The sequence below is a fragment of the Brachyhypopomus gauderio genome, chromosome 9 (genome assembly GCF_052324685.1).
Source record: "Brachyhypopomus gauderio isolate BG-103 chromosome 9, BGAUD_0.2, whole genome shotgun sequence".
NCBI lineage: Eukaryota > Metazoa > Chordata > Actinopteri > Gymnotiformes > Hypopomidae > Brachyhypopomus > Brachyhypopomus gauderio.
Window position 1 is genome coordinate 15,301,791 of NC_135219.1, and position 20,865 is coordinate 15,322,655.

Below are 20,865 nucleotides of genomic sequence, written 5' to 3' on the forward strand. Positions count from 1 at the left end.
GAGCATCTCCATTAGCCCACCAGTAGGACTTCAAAATGTTGCTGAGAAAATACTTCTTATACAGCAAAGCAATGTACTCCCTTATAAGAGCTTATGTATTGAACTAGTGGGATCACAGTCCATTTGCAATTGTCTTTGACCATGAGGGGGCGCCTTCGTCCTGTAGTCAGGGCATGTGGGCACCAGGGCCCACTGGATGGGAGATGTGGGTTATTTTTGGGAGGTGTCTTGTTTCAGCTGTCACTGTGGAATTCTGGGCTGGAATTGCTCCTTCACACGAACCACAGACTCCAGTGTGCATATACTGTAACTAACACATTCATCAAACACTGCTAACGTGCTGACACTGTATGGAGACACGCTCACTGGATCTTGGTGGAAAAGAGATCTGCATATGCAGAAATGGTAATACAAACTACCTCCCCGAAAATAGCAAAGTTGCAATTTCTCTGACTCTTTGTACTATAAGTGTGGCCAAAACAATGTTAAGGAAAAGCAGGCTCAATTGTGTATATATATATATATATATATATATATATATATATATATATATATATATATATATATATATATATATATATATATATGTGTGTGTGTGTGTGTGTGTGTGTGTGTGTGTGTGTGTGTGTGTGTGTGTGTGTGTGTGTGGTAATGTAGCTTCTCTAACAGTAATGTCAGCAAAAGACTTGGGAAATCTAGACTCATTTTTTATGTATAAGTACTAGTTTGCTGGTTAAAGGCACTGGTTTGCCCAAATCCACTGGTTTGCCCAGATCCACTGGTTTGCCCAAATCCACTGACTTGCCCAAATCCACTGGTTTGCCCAGATCCACTGGTTTGTCCAGATCCACTGGTTTTCCCGACTCCACTGGTTTTCCCGACTCCACTGGTTTTCCCCTGCTCTGCTGTTGATACCTGCTCCACTGTGGGATCATCTGTCAATCTCTGGCTCTGTGAGCTCGGAACGTTTCTGCTCTGAGGGGAAAATGGCAGCCTGACTTGTTTGTCAAGAGACACATCTGAGTCTGGACTCTCTCTCTCCACCGCTGACTGAGTTAGGTCTGACAAGATGTGGCCACAGAGAGTTAGCTTCTGCCAGAACTACTGAGACACACACACACACACACACACACACACACACATATATATATATATATATATATATATGTATATATATACACCCCTCTAACACACATGCATTCCAGACCCTTTCTCATCTGTCTTTCCCTCAACACTGAGTCAGTTCTTCTGAATGTGGCCCCTCTCTTGATCAGGTTGTGGTTTCAACACTGACCTTGTGGACCATCAGTGCACAAATCAGACGTATTACCACATAGCAAAGGTTCACTGGCAAACTTCCCAGGAACAGATCTGAGATGAACAACCAGCCACCACGAGCTCACGTTTAAGCTGAACAGGTGTTCACCAGAGCTCCTTCCTACTTTATGGCCCAGAACAGGATTGAAGTTGCACATCCTTGCTCAGGTGTGTTTTGCCCTGTGCACACATCCAGGTGAGGTCTATTGCAGGTGAGGTCTATAGGCCAAGAGCAGCTACCATGATCCCAGACACCATTCCTGTCTGCCATGCGACCTCATCCTCTTTCACCCACTCCCATTCACTGTTATATGCTCATAATAATAACAGAGGTCATAATATTAACAGACATAGTAACAGAGTTATAATAGCTGATCACATGATCACGTGTCACATAACCTATTTTGAACTTATTCCATAAAATATTCTAATCATGGGGCTGGGAATCATATAAATACACACATAAACACAGAACAGAGAGATTTAATTATGAAAGACACATGTTGAATTTTAATTGCTATTAAATGGGTCTGCAAGGAGGGGTTGGATAATCTTAGCAGATAAATATCTCCAGGACTGAGAGAGGAGGATGGGGGGTGAAGGAGTGGTCACTTTTAGACACCATGTTGATGTGTTTAAAATGAAACCATCACATCCACTTCATCAAGGCCCCCCTGTCTCCATATACCAGCAGCAGAACTCGAGCAGAACACCGGTGGCCCGGTGACATGGGCCTCGCTAACTGGAACCACCCCATCTCTTCTGTAGTCTTCATTTCGGTGGGCTCTCCTGATGCAAACATGCCAGCACTGTGTGAGGAGGCAGGCAGGCCCAGACTGCAGAAGATGTACGGCTGCGTGTGCCGCCCCGTCTGGGTCACGCTCGCTCACGTGACGCCGTTTGGATGATCCGACACGGCGCTGCTGCACTACGGCGTGCTAGCTCTGCTTCTTAGGGCTTTGAGCTTTTATTGATTCATCTGTTTGTTTGTTAGCAAAAAAGGAAATCCTATATTCCTGTCTTTATGGCCTCTTGCTGGGGACAGCAGTGAGATTAATGACTGTTTTCCTGTTGTCCAGTGTGTCTCCGTCTTTCTCACTTTCTCACTTCCCTGCCTTTCTCTTCTGCACCACAACCTTCTCCCCATTCCTCTGTCTTTTTGGTGGGGTAAATTGCACCCAGATGTGGTGGCAGGGGACGGTGCCAGGGTTCTGTGTGTGTGTGTGTGTGTGTGTGTGTGTGTGTGTGTGTTTGTGTGTGTGTGTGTGTGTGTGTGTGTGTGTGTGTGTGTGTGTGTGTGTGTGTGTGTGTGTGTGTGTGCAACAGGGCTCAATACTGGGCCCTTTGCCCCTTTGCCAGCATCTTACTGAGACAAGGAGGAGAGCTTTTCCAGAGAGTGTGCCAACTGCATAACAGTGTAAACACTCAGACACACACTTACACACACACACACACACACACACACACACACACACACACACACACACACACACAAATATATCCACTCCTACACTAACACCACGCCAGCAGAAAAGCAGGGTCTGACTCACAGACCCACACCCTGGGTCCCCATGGTGATGACTGCCTGAGAGAATGAAATCTTTACAGAAGTCTCACAGAACCCATCATATGAATCAAATGTTTTCAAACAGCAACACAGCTATAAGCTTTGCTATAATTCACATTAGAAGTAGTCAAAAACAGGTTTGTCATTTTAACAGAAATAGCTTAAACAGAAGTTCCTAAAAAGTTCTTTGGAATTGACACAGAACACCATTATTCTTCTTACTGCTTTTTTTTTTTTTTACATGTTTTTTCTTTTACATTCTACATATTGTGAGATGTCCATATTCCTGCTGAGTGCTGTTTAGCTATCCAGAGACATTCCTCTCACCAGTCAACTGACTTTTTCGAGTTTCCACCCAGTCTAGGCCAGTGGATTCCTGGCTCAACATCTGATAGTGTTGCTTCGGTTTCCTAACCCTCACTGGTCCAGTGGTCTGTGATATTTTACCCTGAGAAGAGCATTCATCTCTGGGTATAGAGAGTGACGGATAGCCCTTGTAGTGGAACTCTGATCCACCCAGCAGACCGATACTCCCACTGAGAGGCCAGAATTTGACTTTTATCTGTAAGCTAAAACAGTCACTGCGTAAAATCCTAGAATGGCCACTAGAGGGAGCCAGCAGGACTCTTTAAGGTTGTCAACTTTTGTTTTGCCTGGTTTCCATTTGATTCCATTATGTGTGGGTGGAAAATCTGGGGAGTTTTCAGGGGTCTCCAAATCCAGCTTCTCCTTCTCCCAAATCACATCTCTGCGTCTCTCCTCCCCCCCACTACACCATCATCTTCCCCCTAGCTCTCGTTAGTCGTCCTGTACCTCTGCTCAGTCAGACCCCTGCTGACACTGTCTCTCCGTATGACCAATACATCAGCACCGGGTCTTGTGCATCATCTCAACAGCGACATCACCAGTAACTCTCTCCAAACAGCCCATGAGTTACACGCACATCTGGTTCTGGTGATGAGAGAGAAGAATGGGGGTAAAGTGATTGTGTAAAAGCCTCAATACCTCAGTCATTCATAAACACGTGAAACACCTGCAGCTAGCTGACACCATGACACGCCCCCTGCTGGCTTCCTGGTCATTCCTCTGGCTGTGTATGTGTGTGTGTGTGTGTGTGTGTGTGTGTGTGTGTGTGTGTGTGTGTGTGTGTGTCAATACTAACTGTACGTTGATGTTTCGTGCAAAAGCTGTAAAGGGTGACGGAATCATGGGCAAGGAGCAAACGTCAGAGAGAAACACACAGAGAGAAACAGACAGAGAGAAACACACAGAGAGAAACACACAGAGAGAAACACACAGAGAGGTGTTGCTGCGCTGGCAGGATATCTGAGGGCCGCCCCTCCATGCCAGCTCCCCCTCCTCCATCTCCCACTCCTCCATCTCCCCCTCCATGCCATCTCCCACTCCTCCATCTCCTCCTCCTCCATCTCCTCCTCCTCCATCTCCCCCTCCTCCATCTTCTCCTCCTCCATCTCCCCCTCCTCCATCTCCTCCTCCTCCATCTCCCCCTCCTCCATCTCCTCCTCCTCCATCTCCCCCTCCTCCATCTTCTCCTCCTCCATCTTCTCCTCCTCCATCTCCCCCTCCTCCATCACCCACTCCTCCTCCCGTCCTCCCATGCACATTTAGAGGTGCAAGCTCTGAGTGTCAGCCAGGCAGGAAGTGACCTCAGTGGGAGCAGTGGAATGGAAAACTGGGGGCTGAGGTGTGCGTGCGTGCGTGCGTGCGTGCTTGCGTGCGTGTGTGTGTGTGTGTGTGTGTGTGAGAGAGAGAGAGAGAGAGAGAGAGAGAGAGGGAGTGGGAGTGTGTCACCAGGAGGTTTCATCCTTTCCAGTTAGAACCAGCAGCAGCTAAATGGAGAAGACTCAGCTAACGAAGGCAGCCTGGCATGAGGACCAGTGGGCTGTCGTGGAAGGGAACACAGAGCTCCACAACCATCACTGCACACTTTCCCTCAGAGCCCCTCACTCACAGCCCAATACATCTACCTGTTACACACGCCAGTGGAAACACACATCACACATACCCACAAGAGGCTGTCGCAGATCATGGCTGACTGAGGAGAGGAACTCTGTAATCCAGTCACTCTGAATATAAACGCTGACTACACTTCTCATTAGACGCATGGAAAAACTGTGTTCTATTCAAATTCAAAGGAAAAAAATAAGTATCAATGCCAATATATAAAATGCCTTGACCTCCCTAAACTTATTTATATTACATCAAGAAGTGTGTGTCCCCGTTTCCCTCACTTTCACACACACATTTCCCAGACTGAACCCTGAACAGACATGCAGAACCTCCTCTGCTCAGCCATTTCAGGTTACAGACTAAATTCTCTTTGGCAGAGACCAAGTGCAGCACTGGCTTTTCAAGAGCACTTCAAGAGCCCTTCAGACGCCCCTGGCTGCCGCTAACTCACCATGTTTATGGTGGCTCTAAATTATTGGATCAGATTCATCCAGCACCAAAACCACTGCCAACCGCCACCTACTCTCCCAGCAGCGTAACAGTATCTGTCCGACAGCCTCCTTCTCTCTCGGCCTCTCTGTCCCTCTCTCTGTCCCTCTCTCTGTCCCTCTCTCTCTGTCCTCTCTGACACACTTCTGGACTCTCTCCTTTGCTCCAGTAGAAAGACAAACAAAATGATCAGGGACTTGAAACAAAGGCAGTGTTTACTCATTAAAGGTTGACAGAATAACACATCTGGAAATGAAGCCCAAAAGACAAACATGGCAACATTTGCCCAGATGGGGTGCTGGTGAGACTGGACTGATAGTAAGGTGTCACTCTGAGAGGGGAAAAATGGACACTGTAAACATTAACTAAGACAGTGGAAGTTAGCACAAAACTCTTAAAACTGTCATTTTAACTAAGACAGTGGTAGTTAACACAAAACGTTAACTATCGACATTTTAAGTTCACTGTACGATTATTGTTTTCCAGGAATGTTGTGTCTAAATTAAAGTCCAAGATTAATTTCACTTTATGAGAAAACTTCTCCGTAATGATTTTTGATTACTTTGATGCTAGTATCTCGAGAAAAGATCCCCCCAATTTAACCACCACAGTTATATTATTTTACACCGAGACAAGCGGTGACACGACTTGTTTTAATTGTTTTAATGTTGTAACATGAAGTTATTTTCCATCTCCTGTTTTTAAGCTTATACTGGTATTGACACATGACTTGGACTCCAGCCTAGACTCGTGACTTGACTTGGACTCCAACTTAAAGGCTTGTGACTTGACTTGGACTCCAGCCTAAAGAAAGACTCATCACTTGACTTGGACTCCAGCCTAAAGAAAGACTAGTCACTTGACTTGGACTCCAGCCTAAAGAAAGACTAGTCACTTGACTTGGACTCCAGCCTAAAGAAAGACTAGTCACTTGACTTGGACTCCAGCCTAAAGAAAGACTCGTCACTTGACTTGGACTCCAGCCTAAAGACTCGTCACTTGACTTGGACTCTAGCCTAAAGACTCGTCACTTGACTTGGACTCCAGCCTAAAGACTCGTCACTTGACTTGGACTCCAGCCTAAAGACTCGTCACTTGACTTGGACTTGTATTTTGCGACTTTTTAACATCTCTGCTTTGAACACACATAAAGTCAATATCACTTTATAGCTTCCAGAGTTGACTTCTAAATCTCCCGAGCTTCTAGGATTAATGATTATATGACAGTGTTCAACATGAACTTTACAATAACATTGGCACGGCTTCATTTCCAAAGCGTCTAAGAGAGCTCACTTCTAATAGACCTTATTTTGTACAGCACTTTCTTCAGCCCTGTTCTCAAAGTGTGTTACAGAAAATATAGAATACATTGGATGATAATAAAGTTCATTATATCCTGAGATCAGTAAGATATTTGTGAAAAATTAAAAAGAGGAAGATATTTCAGATCAGTATAATAGAGTCTAATTGTCTAATGTGATTAGGGTAAGTTAAAGGTAACAGTAAAATATGCTTTACATATGCTAATTAATTCCTTTATTATCATACTAATCTTTGTTATCTTAAATATTTAATGCAAACAAAACTCAGATCAGCATCACAGCTTCAGGAAATTACTGTATGTAATAAACCGTGCTGCATATGAACATTCAAAACGTCTGGCAGAGACTTTTATCCAAAGCGACTTAAATATTTAAGACTTAAAAATACATATTAGAATTAAATAGGCTGGGAATTACGAAAATAAAATGTTATACCATAGCTTATAATGTGCCTGAGACAAAAAAAAACCTTGTTATGATTTACTGTGACCCAGAAATGTGCCTTCCTGCAATCTGGAGTTTTGGAAAATCTGTCTCGGAGAAATGTGATCAGCCAAAGTGCATGGACCCACAGGCCTTTCCTGATTGCCTAAATGCTCGATTATGGTTTAATATAATCCCAACAAGATCAACGCACACGCGCTTAGTAACACTTGCACACGTAGGAGCCTCCCTGGCACAGAAGGGTCATCACTCTGCCTGCTCTTACCCTGCCTGACAAATTAAATAAGCGTTCGTCTGGTTTCTATTAGCGACGCATTACCGATAATTGCAGTGGTATTTACAAACACTGTTAGCCAGTGTATGGAGACTCCCGTAGCCTGCTGTGTGTGAGCGGCAGGCCTACGGTACCTGACATAACACATAATTGGACTCTTTCCCCCCACTGTACTATAATACGGGCCAGGCTTAAGCCGTTTAACAAGGGGTTTGATGGTTCAATTCTTTTGTTTATTATGGAGTCAGAGCGCTTTCACAGTACTGAGGTACTGGAGTGTAGTCGTTAAACTAGACATAAGGTATGTTTTCCAAATCGGATTACTGCCTCGTTTGAAAGGGGAAAAGCGTCTCTGTCAAATCAGCATCATTAGTATCATTATCTGCGCACCACAAGAAACGCAATCTGGGGACAGGAGACCTTTTCCACAAACACTGTCCGCATTCCAGGGGAAAGGAAAGAACACTAAATTAAAATGTTGCTGAAACAGAAATGCTTTTAGGGGAGAAGAAGGAGGCCTCTCTTTTTCAAAATTGTTATCATGTAGTCAACAACAGAACAAACAACGATTCTCACTAAAGAAGTCCATCTTAGGTCATTTAAAACAGTGCAGCATTAATCACCAATAGCCTATATACACTGGAATTTGTACTCTCATGTCATAACATAAAGCAGCTGAAGGGCTACTGAAGAAACCCCAGATTACACCCTCTTCCCAAACAGATTACATCCTAGTACTAAAGAGGTTACATACTCCTCGCAAACAGATGACACCCTCATACCAAATAGATTACATCCTCACACTAAAGAGACTACACTCTCACCCCAGATTACTCCCTCACACCAAACACTTTCTAAATCAACACAAGCTAAAGGTTTTCAGCTCTAAGCTAGTATATCATCCCTCATGGTAAAGACATCCCACAGTTTTATAATGAGACTGAGGAAGAGAAACCAAACAGCCAATCAGGAGAAGAATGATAAGATGCAAACATCCAATCAAAACTGAAGGGGGTTGTCACAGCAACATACTCTCCACTAACCTGTTGATTTTACCTCTTACCTTCTAAACAATCATCACACAATTTTTGAGGCTATATTTTGATCCTGCAGTTGATCTGACATCTGAGGTCTCGTTAATTCTGCAAATCTGAAATGTTCCGTCATCATTATCCCACTTTGGATGTGAGGCAATGAACAGTATGATTAACAGAGCATGTAGTGTGGAGATCCTCTGACCTGAGCTAACATCTGAACTCTGCTGTACAGTCACTGCAGCATTAGACTGGAGTGATGAAGCCATTCATAAAAAATCACTCAGTGCATTGCTGTTTATAACTGTTTCCATACAACCTGAGGGAATAATATACAATGTTGAAATTCACATGCATACACACACATACACACACACACATTCTGCTGGAGAACAGCAGATCTCCAAGTGGAATGTCATGCCTTATACATTCATCAAGCATGTCAGAACCAAAAATTAAAAGATAATCTCCCACCAGCCATATCTCTACACAACTAGCAATGACACATAATCACAAAATCTCCCATAATCATATAATCTAGAACTCAAATATCAAAGTCAAAGGTTCTGTCTGATGTTTTTTACTCTGAGACTTCTCAGATTAATGTCTCAGATATGTTAGTTTGAATTCAATCTGAAATTAATCTGAGAACTTAATAGCAGAAGCCAGCAGAAGCCAGCAGAAGCAATTCTAAAAGACCAAGTTGAAGTGTTTCTGGAATTCTCCCACATTTCTCTCTGTAAGGCATCTCGCACAGTCTCTGTGGTCCTGCCCAGTCTATGTGCTCACCAGCGGAGACAGAGACGGAGATCCTCCGGGTGAGACAGAGACGGAGATCCTCCGGGTGAGACAGAGACGGAGATCCTCCGGGTGAGACAGAGACGGAGATCCTCCGGATGAGACAGAGACGGAGATCCTCCGGGTGATCTTTCCCACGTTGTGGGGGGGGAAAGACGCGGGGGCACAAATGCAGGAACGTCCTCGTCAATAACAGAACCGCTCCACACTGCATCTCCATGCTGCAGATTAGCTCCAAACACTACGTTATCATTATCAAGCATGACTGTCTCCATAATTTACTCAGCATGAGGCTTTGACCCTTTGATGAAGGCCACAGATTTACTATGGGGCTCTGGTTTCAATTACGAAGTCTGGTTCTACTCTCTCTCTCTCTCTCTCTCTCTCTCTCTCTCTCTCTATTTACCTATCTATCTATCTCTGTCTATCTCTCTCTGTCTGTATGACGGAAGAAAGTCAAAAGAGGAGCTTTGGGTTAACCTGAGCAGTGGGACAGCTTAGCTACTATGTGTTTCCACCAGTAGGTGGCGCAAGTATGCATGATTCCTGGTCTTCAGAATCTGAGCTGTGTCTCTCCTATAACAGATACCCCCTCCAGCCACAGCTGGCACTGCCTGTGCCTGGCTGGCCCTGCGCTGGATGAACTGCCCTGCCCCCTACCACCCCCCCCCCCACCCCCTTTCAGCCACCATACTGGAAATGAAAGCGGCCGAGACCAACCGTATCAGGTGTCACTCCCACGTCAGAAAATAATAACCCGGCAATCCGAGGGAATTTGTGGGACGCAAAAGAGAAAGAAAGAGAGAGGAGGAAAGCTGAGGTGCAGAGAAGAACTACCACATGTACACGAATTCTGGGCCACATGTTAGCCGTTACGCCCGCTCCCTGGCTGAGCCGGTAGGGGGGTCCGGATGTGGGGGATCCACAGTACCAAGCAGCGCTGCAGCCCGGCCCAGCAGGAGAGCCCCCACGCAGCCCCCCCACACCCAGCCATGTCTGAGCCCAACTCCAGCATGAGACAGCAGCTATCGTCCCGGACACAAACTCGCTCAGCGGAGTCCATCTTCATAAACTACCACGGTGGTTGTTAATTAGCCACTCAGCCACTATTTTTTTCTGTTTTTGTGAAGGCTAGTACTGTTGAAAAGCACATACAGCACATTAAATATTTTATATGTGAACAACATGCAACATGAGAAAAAGAGATAGAGAGATAAACAGAGAGAGATAAACAAAGAAGGAAAACTCTGGCAGTTCAGTCAGATTGAGTAATTTTACACTTTCTGTCGCTAGCCAAAAGCATCTGCGATTTTGATGTCTCACTGTTGAAACACTCATAGCCCACAAAAGAGCCATGATCTGGTCTTGACAGAGCCTGTCAAAAAGTTACACCTCCTGCCAAACCTTTGTAATGAGGGCAAAATAACAGATTAGTAACTGTAATTTGTCCTAAGGTTTTAATAGTTCAAATTATATGCAAACCTTCTCCTTATATCAGTTTAAGAGTTTTTGAGGTCAGTTCAAAAGCACTTTCATAGGCAGCCATATGTCTTCAATTTTTCAGACATAGTAATAAGTGCTATTTGAGAAAAGCATGTTTTGATTTTTGTTTTTTTTTCCCTCTACATCCCAATCACATAGCACAGAGTTGTTTGACAGTTACAAATGGTATTTTGGCAAGTTTGTGTTTCATTTTGAGCTAACAGGGGAAAGAGGGGCTCTTTAAACTGGCAGGTCAGTACTCTGCCTGCTACAGACTGAATCTGCCACACTGGTTCAACCTAAATCAAAATTCCACTCAGTCAAGCAGCAAGACGAAATCACTTTGTACATTTATGGCAAGTTAGATATACACAAGTAAACACACACAGACATACACACACACACACACACACACACACATGCACATGCACACAGAGCATATTTAGTAGCTGTGAAAAAAGCTGTCAATCAAACACACAAAGGGATCTTTAGGGCACAAGTGAGCAAAAACGTGTAACAAATATTTTTGATGGTGAAAATGGTGAAACGGGAAAATCTCAGTCCCTCTGACAATAATGGAAATGCCTAGTGGGGGAAATGAAAAACATACTTTGTTATAATCAAACGCACAAACTCAGGATAGATGGGAATGGCTCTGATGTGTTCCCTAGTAGCACGATTAAGCAACGCTGTCTAGATTTCTGCCCGTCTATGTCGTGAAAGCTCTGCGAAGAAAAGTAAATCATACCCCCTCTAGCCCCCACCTCAAACCACCCCCCCCCCCCCCCCCAAAAAAACCACCAAACCCAACCCAACAGAAGGCACGCAGTCTATCACCAAGGCCTGTGGTAATTGAAGGGAGCAACACTGAAGTTATATCAGACCCACAACAGGCTGGATGCCTTCCCAGAATGCATTGTTCATGCAGATTGGACCCAGATGCACGTTTTGTCTCTTTGTTCATGAGTTTCATGAGAGTCCCGTACGGCGTAGCTGCAAAGGTAGCTGTGACCGAGCAGGCCCAACGGTTGCTATGACCAAAGACGTTCCTCGCCGTTCCTCACCGTTCCTCACCGTGGAGGAGACATGCCAACACTGGTGCTTTTCACAGTGTAGAAGCAAAATGACTGCACACAACGTCAAGTCACTGCAAGTCTGTGACGGTGTTTGTTGTTGTGGTGGTCGCTGTGTTGAACGGTTGTGAGGGGACACAAGTGTGTGGGAACTGGTGGGACACACTGTCTAACGTCAGAGCTCTGTCTCCACACACAGGCAAACGCAGACACCAAAGCCCCGTTTGGGAGTGGAGACTGAGCTTTTCCCAGGCTGCTGGGGAACGTCTGGACAGGCAGACAAAAATGGACCATTGACCCACCTGTTCAAACTCCCGCAGACGTCGTGGCTGCACGAGGGGACCCGTCTCCGTCTCACCACAGGACAAACCTGGAGGACATCAGAAGACTTAAAAAAGGGGAGGGTGTATAGCTAAATAGAGTCTAACTTTTTCATTTAAAAAAATAAGTCTTTTAAACAGCTACCAGGAAAAGTGTCAGGAAGCCCTTCCAGGCCCACAGTGCTGTGTTGGGTCACACCCTGAGGGCTTTAATCACAGCAGTACGGGCAGAGTCCCCACTCCTTATTGCTCTTCCAAAAGTGCTTGCAGGGGCCTCATTAGAGCTTAAGGGCCTCTGATTTAATATGTGCCAGTGATGTGCGCTGGATGTGAGCCTGGCTGCTGGTGTGTAGTGAAGAAACACCACCCAACACCACCCAATACTGCTGAACACGCTCGAGAGGGTCTCCAACATAAATGGGGGGTTTGGTGGAATTTTCATATTAGGGATGTTTACAGAACCATAACCATCATGTTTTTTATTAGCAAAAGTACAAAAGTGGCATAACGAGGGAGAGAGAGAGAGAGAGAGAGGGAGGAAGAGAGAGAGAGAGAGAGAGAGAGAGGGAGAGAGAGGGAGAGAGGGAGGGAGAGGGAGAGAGAGAGAGAGAGAGAGAGGGAGAGAGAGAGAGAGAGAGAGAGAGAGTCAGGATGAAACACTATGACTAGTTTAACTTCTTGCATGTGAGGGGTTGGCACTATCGTGTGCACTAGCCCCTATCTGTGCTGGAGATGGGGACTCACTGACAACAGGGACGTCTGTGACGACACACGACCAGTGGAGCTGGGTACTCACTGTTCACGGGGGTCCTGCTCTTAGAGATGGTCTCTCCGTTCCCAGTGCAGTGTCTGAAACATCACACAGCCAGGCACATATCACACATGTGTAACTTTCCTCAGAGTGAAAGCAACAGTTCAATCTAATTGTCTCTTTAAAATATACAGACGCACCCATAACTAAAGTCAGTTTTAGTGAACTCACGAAGAGTCATTTTAGCAGTGCTGATTATACGTTCTGCAGTTATTCTCCAAGGCATGAATGAATTAAGTTATATAGCATCTTTCGAGGAACCCATGGTTGATTTACAGTTAACAGTGAGTAACACACACAGCTTTTACATCCAATCACATGCCAGTGAGAAGCAGCAGCCAATTATACAACATACACAACATACTCTCAATGCCAGCGAACTGAATCAAGCACAGAGAGGGGAGAGAGGACACCACCCAGGACAGAGCACCACCCACCACTGGACATACAGACACAGGGAGGGGAGAGAGGACACCACCCAGAACAGAGCACCACCCACCACTGGACATACAGACACAGGGAGGGGAGAGAGGACACCACCCAGGACAGAGCACCACCCACCACTGGACATACAGACACAGAGAGGGGAGAGAGGACACCACCCAGGACAGAGCACCACCCACCACTGGACATACAGACACAGGGAGGGGAGAGAGGACACCACCCAGAACAGAGCACCACCCACCACTGGACATACAGACACAGGGAGGGGAGAGAGGACACCACCCAGGACAGAGCACCACCCACCACTGGACATACAGACACAGGGAGGGGAGAGAGGACACCACCCAGGACAGAGCACCACCCACCACTGGACATACAGACACAGGGAGGGGAGAGAGGACACCACCCAGGACAGAGCACCACCCACCACTGGACATACAGACACAGGGAGGGGAGAGAGGACACCACCCAGGACAGAGCACCACCCACCACTGGACATACAGACACAGGGAGGGGAGAGAGGACACCACCCAGGACAGAGCACCACCCACCACTGGACATACAGACACAGGAAGGGGAGAGAGGACACCACCCAGGACAGAGCACCACCCACCACTGGACATACAGACACAGGGAGGGGAGAGAGGACACCACCCAGAACAGAGCACCACCCACCACTGGACATACAGACACAGGGAGGGGAGAGAGGACACCACCCAGAACAGAGCACCACCCACCACTGGACATACAGACACAGGGAGGGGAGAGAGGACACCACCCAGAACAGAGCACCATCCAGTACTGAACATGCAAACACACATAGACAACTTTATTATGTTAGGCATCACTGGGCATGCAAACACACAATGGTATCAGGATCAGGGTAGGCACTGCCAGACACACACACACACACACACACACACACACACACACACACACACACACACACACACACACACACACACACACACACACACACACACACACACACACACACACACACACACACACACACACACACACACACACACACATTCCCCTGGACAATTTAGAGGGGAGAGCCAAATAATCTAACATTGCTTTTTGACTGTGAGAGGAAACACAGATAGAACATGGAAACACCACCCAGAAAACACCACCCTGCAGACACTGACCATCCTGCAGATACTGATCACCCTGCAGACACTGACCACCCTGCAGATACTGACCACCCTGCAGACACTGACCATCCTGCAGATACTGACCATCCTGCAGACACTGACCACCCTGCAGACACTGACCATCCTGCAGATACTGACCACCCTGCAGACACTGACCACCCTGCAGATACTGACACTTGACCCAGTCCTACTCCAACACACTTGGTTACACGGGTTGTGCTTCACATTGCCAGTGTGACCAGGTGTGCAGTGGTGTTGAAGGGATTTGTAAATCGGCACCACCATCTTTTCCTCGGAACCTCCAAGACGTCTGCGTATACTGGTGTGAATGGAGGAGCCATGTCGCTCATGTGTGCTAACCTTGTGTATCACAGTTCCAACTTGATCTTGATTTAATCTTTGACCTGCTAGGCCAATTAAGCCTATCAGAGCCACGTTCTGCCTACAAGATTCTGCAGGAACGTAATGGTGGATATAGATGTCAGATACAGATGAGACCATGCAGGTACAGAATATGTAGAGCTTTCTGTCAACAATTTCACACACACACAATTATCCACATCACACACGGGCAAGATTTGCCAGTATTTTACGTGACATCTGTGCAGTGTATCTGTATAGTTGTGTGGCTGTGACACTGAGCTGAAGGAAGTATGTGTTCTTATTCAGGCACTGAGGCAGGTACTAAAGCAGCAGCTCTGATGCTCAATGTATCAAAAATGTTCTAACGCATGTAAAATGACTCTGAAAAGAGGTCTCATGAATATCTTTTACTTAAAGTTGGTACATTTGATCTTTTTTGAGAGCCAGGTGTTTTGATCATGAATTGTTCTGCTTTGAGCTATGATACTTATATTACTTCCACATGGTAGTTTATGTCATGTGTATGTCAGCTCAGACTGGGGTTACAAGGATCCTGCATTTATGTAATGTCTGAGAGCATGAGGTAAATCCATCTAACGGGCTTTAAAGGCTATGGATGGAGCAGCACACCATACTTAGTTCATTGACCTCAGATATTAGTGTCTTTAATGCCTTTGAGATACACTTTGTGACTTTGCATAATATAATTTTTACAAAACATACATTGCATTAGATTCCCAGCTGTCTTGGTATAAAATCTATCATAATGGATGATGTCATAATGGATGATGTCATAATGGATGATGCCGTAATGGATGATGTCATAACGGATGACGTCTGGATTCTCATGTACTAACATTACTGTAGTTCTTTGCCTCCACACAAAAGCCTGCTCACTTTTACCCATTTCCTTCAAGTCTCCAATACTTAACAAACAAAATGTCCTCACAGCTGCTCAGCAGCTCTGGGGAGCTGATCACATACAAAGACGCATGAGGACAGGATGCAGCGATGCCTGTTCAGAGGATAATGGTTTTATTCTGAGGAGCGGGTGTGATATCGAGCCGCCATAATGATGCCATATTGGTACATGTCACATGTCTTGTGTGCTGCCTACATTTAACTGCAGAGGTCTTATCTCTACACGATGACTCATCCTCACCACTGATCACCACAGCACTGATCACCACATCACTGCACACTTTAGAAACACTGGGGAGTTCACAAATCCTCGTGTAAATTATGTCATCAGTATAAAAATATGGTCTTGATAAATTACTTACATAATCAGCAATTAAATATAAAATTTTATAATGCAAACACCATACAAAAGAAATGTAAGACGTAATGTCTGTTAGACATTATCTTCTATATCAGTTAACAGTGCTCTTCCTGACATCTTCAGTAAATGTCTCATCTTCACATTTTAAAGTGTGAAATCATTATATATGAGCTAGAAAAGATCAGCCCACAAAGATCAGCCCACAGGTGGCCTCAGACGGTAACACTTATCAGGTGGTGTGAAAGGTGTGGCTACCGACGCCATGCACTTTCACCTCAGAGCCAAAACAGGGAGAAATGAAGGAGCTTACAGCAGGCCTAATTACCATGAGCTCTGTTCTAATCAGCATTATAAACCCAGCCAGAGGAGTTCTGCCCCAGAGGACCACCACTTTGGGCAGATCTACAGCCCTGCTGAGACCTCCTTCTACAGAGAGATGAAAAGCAAAGGAACAGATGGTCCACCATCAACAGCTGACAATAAGAAAGACTGTGAGTGGTCTCAGTGTGTGTGCTGCCCCACCCCCTCAGGTGTGAGCCTGTAGGGTGCCTCTGGGGGAGGGGCCTGCTGGTACTTTTTTTTTAATCAGAATTTCACTCTGTGAAATTTCACTCAAACATACACACAAACACACACACACACACACACACACACACATGAAAATGCCTACAGTGATACACCATGTGCTAAACACTACTCTTTTAAATGACACTTTGTTAATAGCAAATCATGGACTGTGGCACTGTTTGCAGTATAAACTTTCCAAGCTGTGGAAACGATTGCCTATGGCAGCAAAACACACACAAATATCCTGTTATCTCACACTGCAAATCTGTAACCAACGTCATGATTTCATAGTTTAGGATGGACACTTAGGAATACTAAACACAACAGTTCTACAATGTCTTACAACAAAGTGCCATCTGTGCTCACATTCAATCAGCAGTCTCTCTCGAAAGACTTACGAATTTCTGTTACTCAGTACGTAATGGCCAGGAACACAGGCACAACACTGCCTCAAACAGAAATGGCCAAGCGTCCCTGAGCCTCCTTCAGAGAGCTCTGTGCTGGGTCAGTGAATGCCGTAGCTGATGGTAGTTGCCTTACCTGCCTCGGTACAGAAAGCCACTCATCTCCACTGTGTCCAAACCACATGTGTGACAGCTGAAACAGATCAGACAGGAACGAACATCCAGTTGAGCTCCTTCGGATGAAAAAAAAAATGTCTCTGGACTGATCTCAGGCCAGTCCTACAGCAGAAACTTTTTAGTTCCAATTCCCACAGACCAGGCTAGTCAGGAGTCCATACAAATGCAGAAAAACACACACACCCTACAAGTATAGCCTGTGTTTTCTTGTCACAGGACACAGTAGAGACGGTCAACCGACGTGGCAAAGTTGGACCCAGCACTGGTCACGGTCAGGCCAGCATGGGACAGGCTATTCCGACACACACACACATCCGTGGACTACACACACAGGCGCAAGGTAAACAACGGCGCAGTGAAAACACACACTCTCTGAGCGTCTGGCTCTCTGTGAAAGGCCAATCTGTTCTAGCATGCTCAAAGATAGGATTCTCCTGCCGTGAGTACCAGCACAACCCATACAAGGCCTTCCTGCCCAAGCAGGAGAGACATCCTTCTGGCTGTGAATGAGGTTTCGCCCCCAGCAGTAAATGCAGGGGGGGGGGGGGGGGGGGATGGGTGGAGGAGTGGTGTCTCCCGGCAAATGACACAAGCTCAGACAGGTTCAGAGCATGCAATACACCACATTTAAACAGACTATCTCCTACTTCTGGAGACAGACATACTGCTCAGATCAGGCAAAGATGAAGAGACCTGTAACACAAACTAGATGCTTTTTTGTGTAAACCAGCGTTAAATATGGTAGTAGGGGAGACTGTAGTTTTATAGTATAGTTTATAGTTTTATAGTATTTTGGACAGTGAAGACATTTTATCATAAACAAAACACTCCCATTATTTGACTTAAGGGAGTGGTTGAGGTTTGGATGTTGTAACCATAATTTTATGCCAGTAACTGTATATTTTCAAAGTGACTGCCTTTTTACTTATTCAGACAACAGCACAAACACGCACTTACAGACTGACTGATGTGGTAGGAGTCATGTTGCACATTAGGTACAGTACGTTATATGTCTGACCTGTGCTGCCTGCTTCACAAGACATGATACACAGTGTGCCCCTAATACACACACACACACACACACACACACACACACACACACACACACACACACACATACACACACACACACACACACACACACATACACACATACACACACATACACACACACACACACACACACACACACACACACACACACACACACACCTGCTCATTTTTTGTTCTTCTAACTGCACTGCAGATTTTCACCAGGCAGTAGTTCCAGAAGGGAGTGAAAAACACTTTATACCTCACCTACTCAGAGCTCCTCGCATGTCAAAGTTAGACAACCACCAGAACAACGACAAGCCTGTCTGGCCTGTCCTCAACCTTTAGAAACACGAGAGTAACGTGATTTAATGCTAACCATGGCTATCGGTATCATTTTAATTCTGTATCTGGGCCATTCTTCTGAACCAGGACTGTGAAATCTCACACTTCATCTCCACAGAGAGGGAGGACACTTTGAGTTCTCCCTCTAAGTAGCTGTCTCCACTATGGTAGAACAATAAAACTGTGACCCCAATTCTCTAAACACGCAATACTCCAAAATTAAAAGAGTTCTCTAGAATCAAGCAGTACTCCAGATTGAACAATCTCTAGAGCCATGAGAAGGGTAGCCTGACAGAATTCATACGGTTTTTCTATTAATGTTCAGAAATAATATCTGGGGACTAAGGGTTAAAGAGACAAGTGTGGTGATTTGGGAAAAGTTGTGGAGAAGTGACGTTTAGAATGTATTGGGGACAGAGTGCGGCAGCGTCCAGGTGTGGACACAATCCAGGAGCCACTGCGACCCTGTAATTACCACGGTGACTACATCCACCGTCTACAGCTGCAGTGTTTGAACAGCTGCCTAGAGACAGCTGCGGTGTTTCTCTGCAAGAAGCCCTCGAGCCAAAACTATGTCCCAAAGCAGGTAAAACTGTCATCTGTAGCAGGCTGTGCTTAACCATACAGTAAGGAGCATTATATGTGGTGTAGCTGAAAATAGATTTATGCTAATTATCATCTGTGCCTGTTACAACCATAACACAGATGGAAAATGAATCTAAAACAGAAAAATGCGAGGCGCACACGTGCGATTTCTAAACGCACTGTTGCTTCTGCATTTCAGGATGCAGGTGGAACGGTACGTCACAAACACAGCCTGCGCGTGCTGCTCTGGCACGACTGACCAAGCGAACGTGACTAAACACTGGGATGCCATGTGTGTGGAATGAAAGCCAGACCGTCTCTTTGCGGCTGACGGACAGGCTGATTAGAAACAGGACCTGTCCTTCACTTTGCGCAGGGGGAGAGGAGATGTACTCCCTAATTAACTCTGTCACATTTTTACAATCTGTTAATGAGGCTTCCTAACTCGTACAATGTGTGTGCACCCTGCATCTGTCTGCAGAAGTGAATTGGAAGCAGATACTATTTCATGAGAACAACAATTTAAGTACAATTGTGTGCGGGTTAGGAGATTTACACACTGACAAAATGAAACGAAACAAAAACAAACAAAAAAAATACCCCAAACTAAAGCTAATATGTGGTGATGGAACCAAACGTCACAAAGAGCAACCTGCGCGCGAGCTCAGGCGTGTCAAGGCCCATTTCGTCACAGGGTTGGATGTACAACTGGAGTAAAGGTGTGGTTTGTGAGCTAGGTTGATTTTCCAGGTATGTTTCTCCTCATGTGAGTCAGTGTGATTGAGTGATCTGGAGCGATCAAAGTGCACCCACAAACATCAACTAAATAAACACAGCAAATCTATCTGGTATTCCAACACTATTCGACCATCGACCAACTTGCTGTGAACAAACACAGGGTTTCAACATGAGTTAAAACTTTTACACGGCGGTAGGCCACAACCGGCACCTCCGTTGGGCTAGTTGAGCACTGCCCTCAGCTGTGCTGATAATAAATAACACTGATAATATAACATTACGGTTGAAACAACCCAGGTTAAAACACGGCCATGCTATTACGACGGCCACGGGGTTTTTTACGTTGCGATAGATTCGGGGTAAGCTGTAAAGTGGCATAAAGGGAAAGAAAATAGTTGACCACTTTTCCAGCTGGAAACAGCCTGCCAAAATAAGCTGGTGTGGAAAACAGTCGACAAGGGAAGCCATGCTCACTTAATTCACACCTTACTTACATGCTCTTACATGACAAATTCATTAAAATTCATTAAAATTCATTTAAAGCGTTTGCTAAACGCGAGTCGGCCTCGGTTTACCTTTGAACGCTCCTTCAGCTCCGTGCGCGTGTTATAGCATTTTCTATATGCCCGCTCGCGTGCGCGTCTGTGTTTGAGAAAGCACCACAAAAGTCTAAAAAATCTATCGTGTTCTGACAACTTACAGAAAGAATACTTTCGACATGACGGATGCTCATATCATTGTCCCTGGAAGAGCACCCACAACTCCCCCCCCCCCCCCCCCACGGCGATCCAATACTACTTGCAGGCAGCCTGAAATAGCACGCGTAATAAGATGCGCTCGCTCTCAGCTGCGCGAGATCTCCCCAC

General features: G+C 45.6%; 1 protein-coding gene across 4 annotated transcripts in view; it reads right to left on the reverse strand.

Annotated features, from left to right (window-relative positions):
* The window catches only part of pde4dip (phosphodiesterase 4D interacting protein), a 62,249-nt gene extending 41,495 nt beyond the window's left edge, over positions 1–20,754 (reverse strand). The window contains exons 1-4 of one of the 4 annotated variants that reach the window (XM_077017522.1): positions 20,575–20,669; positions 17,259–17,315; positions 12,888–12,940; positions 12,074–12,141 (exon numbers count right to left, since the gene is read on the reverse strand). In XM_077017522.1, coding sequence (XP_076873637.1) covers positions 12,074–12,141; positions 12,888–12,940; positions 17,259–17,284 — 147 coding nt within the window. In that variant the 5' untranslated portion in view covers positions 17,285–17,315; positions 20,575–20,669. Of the gene's footprint in view, positions 1–12,073; positions 12,142–12,887; positions 12,941–17,258; positions 17,736–20,574; positions 20,670–20,699 lie in introns of those variants that run through there. The other 3 variants (XM_077017523.1, XM_077017525.1, XM_077017524.1) reach the window with 3 other exon arrangements.
* Positions 20,755–20,865: the final 111 nt, after the last annotated feature.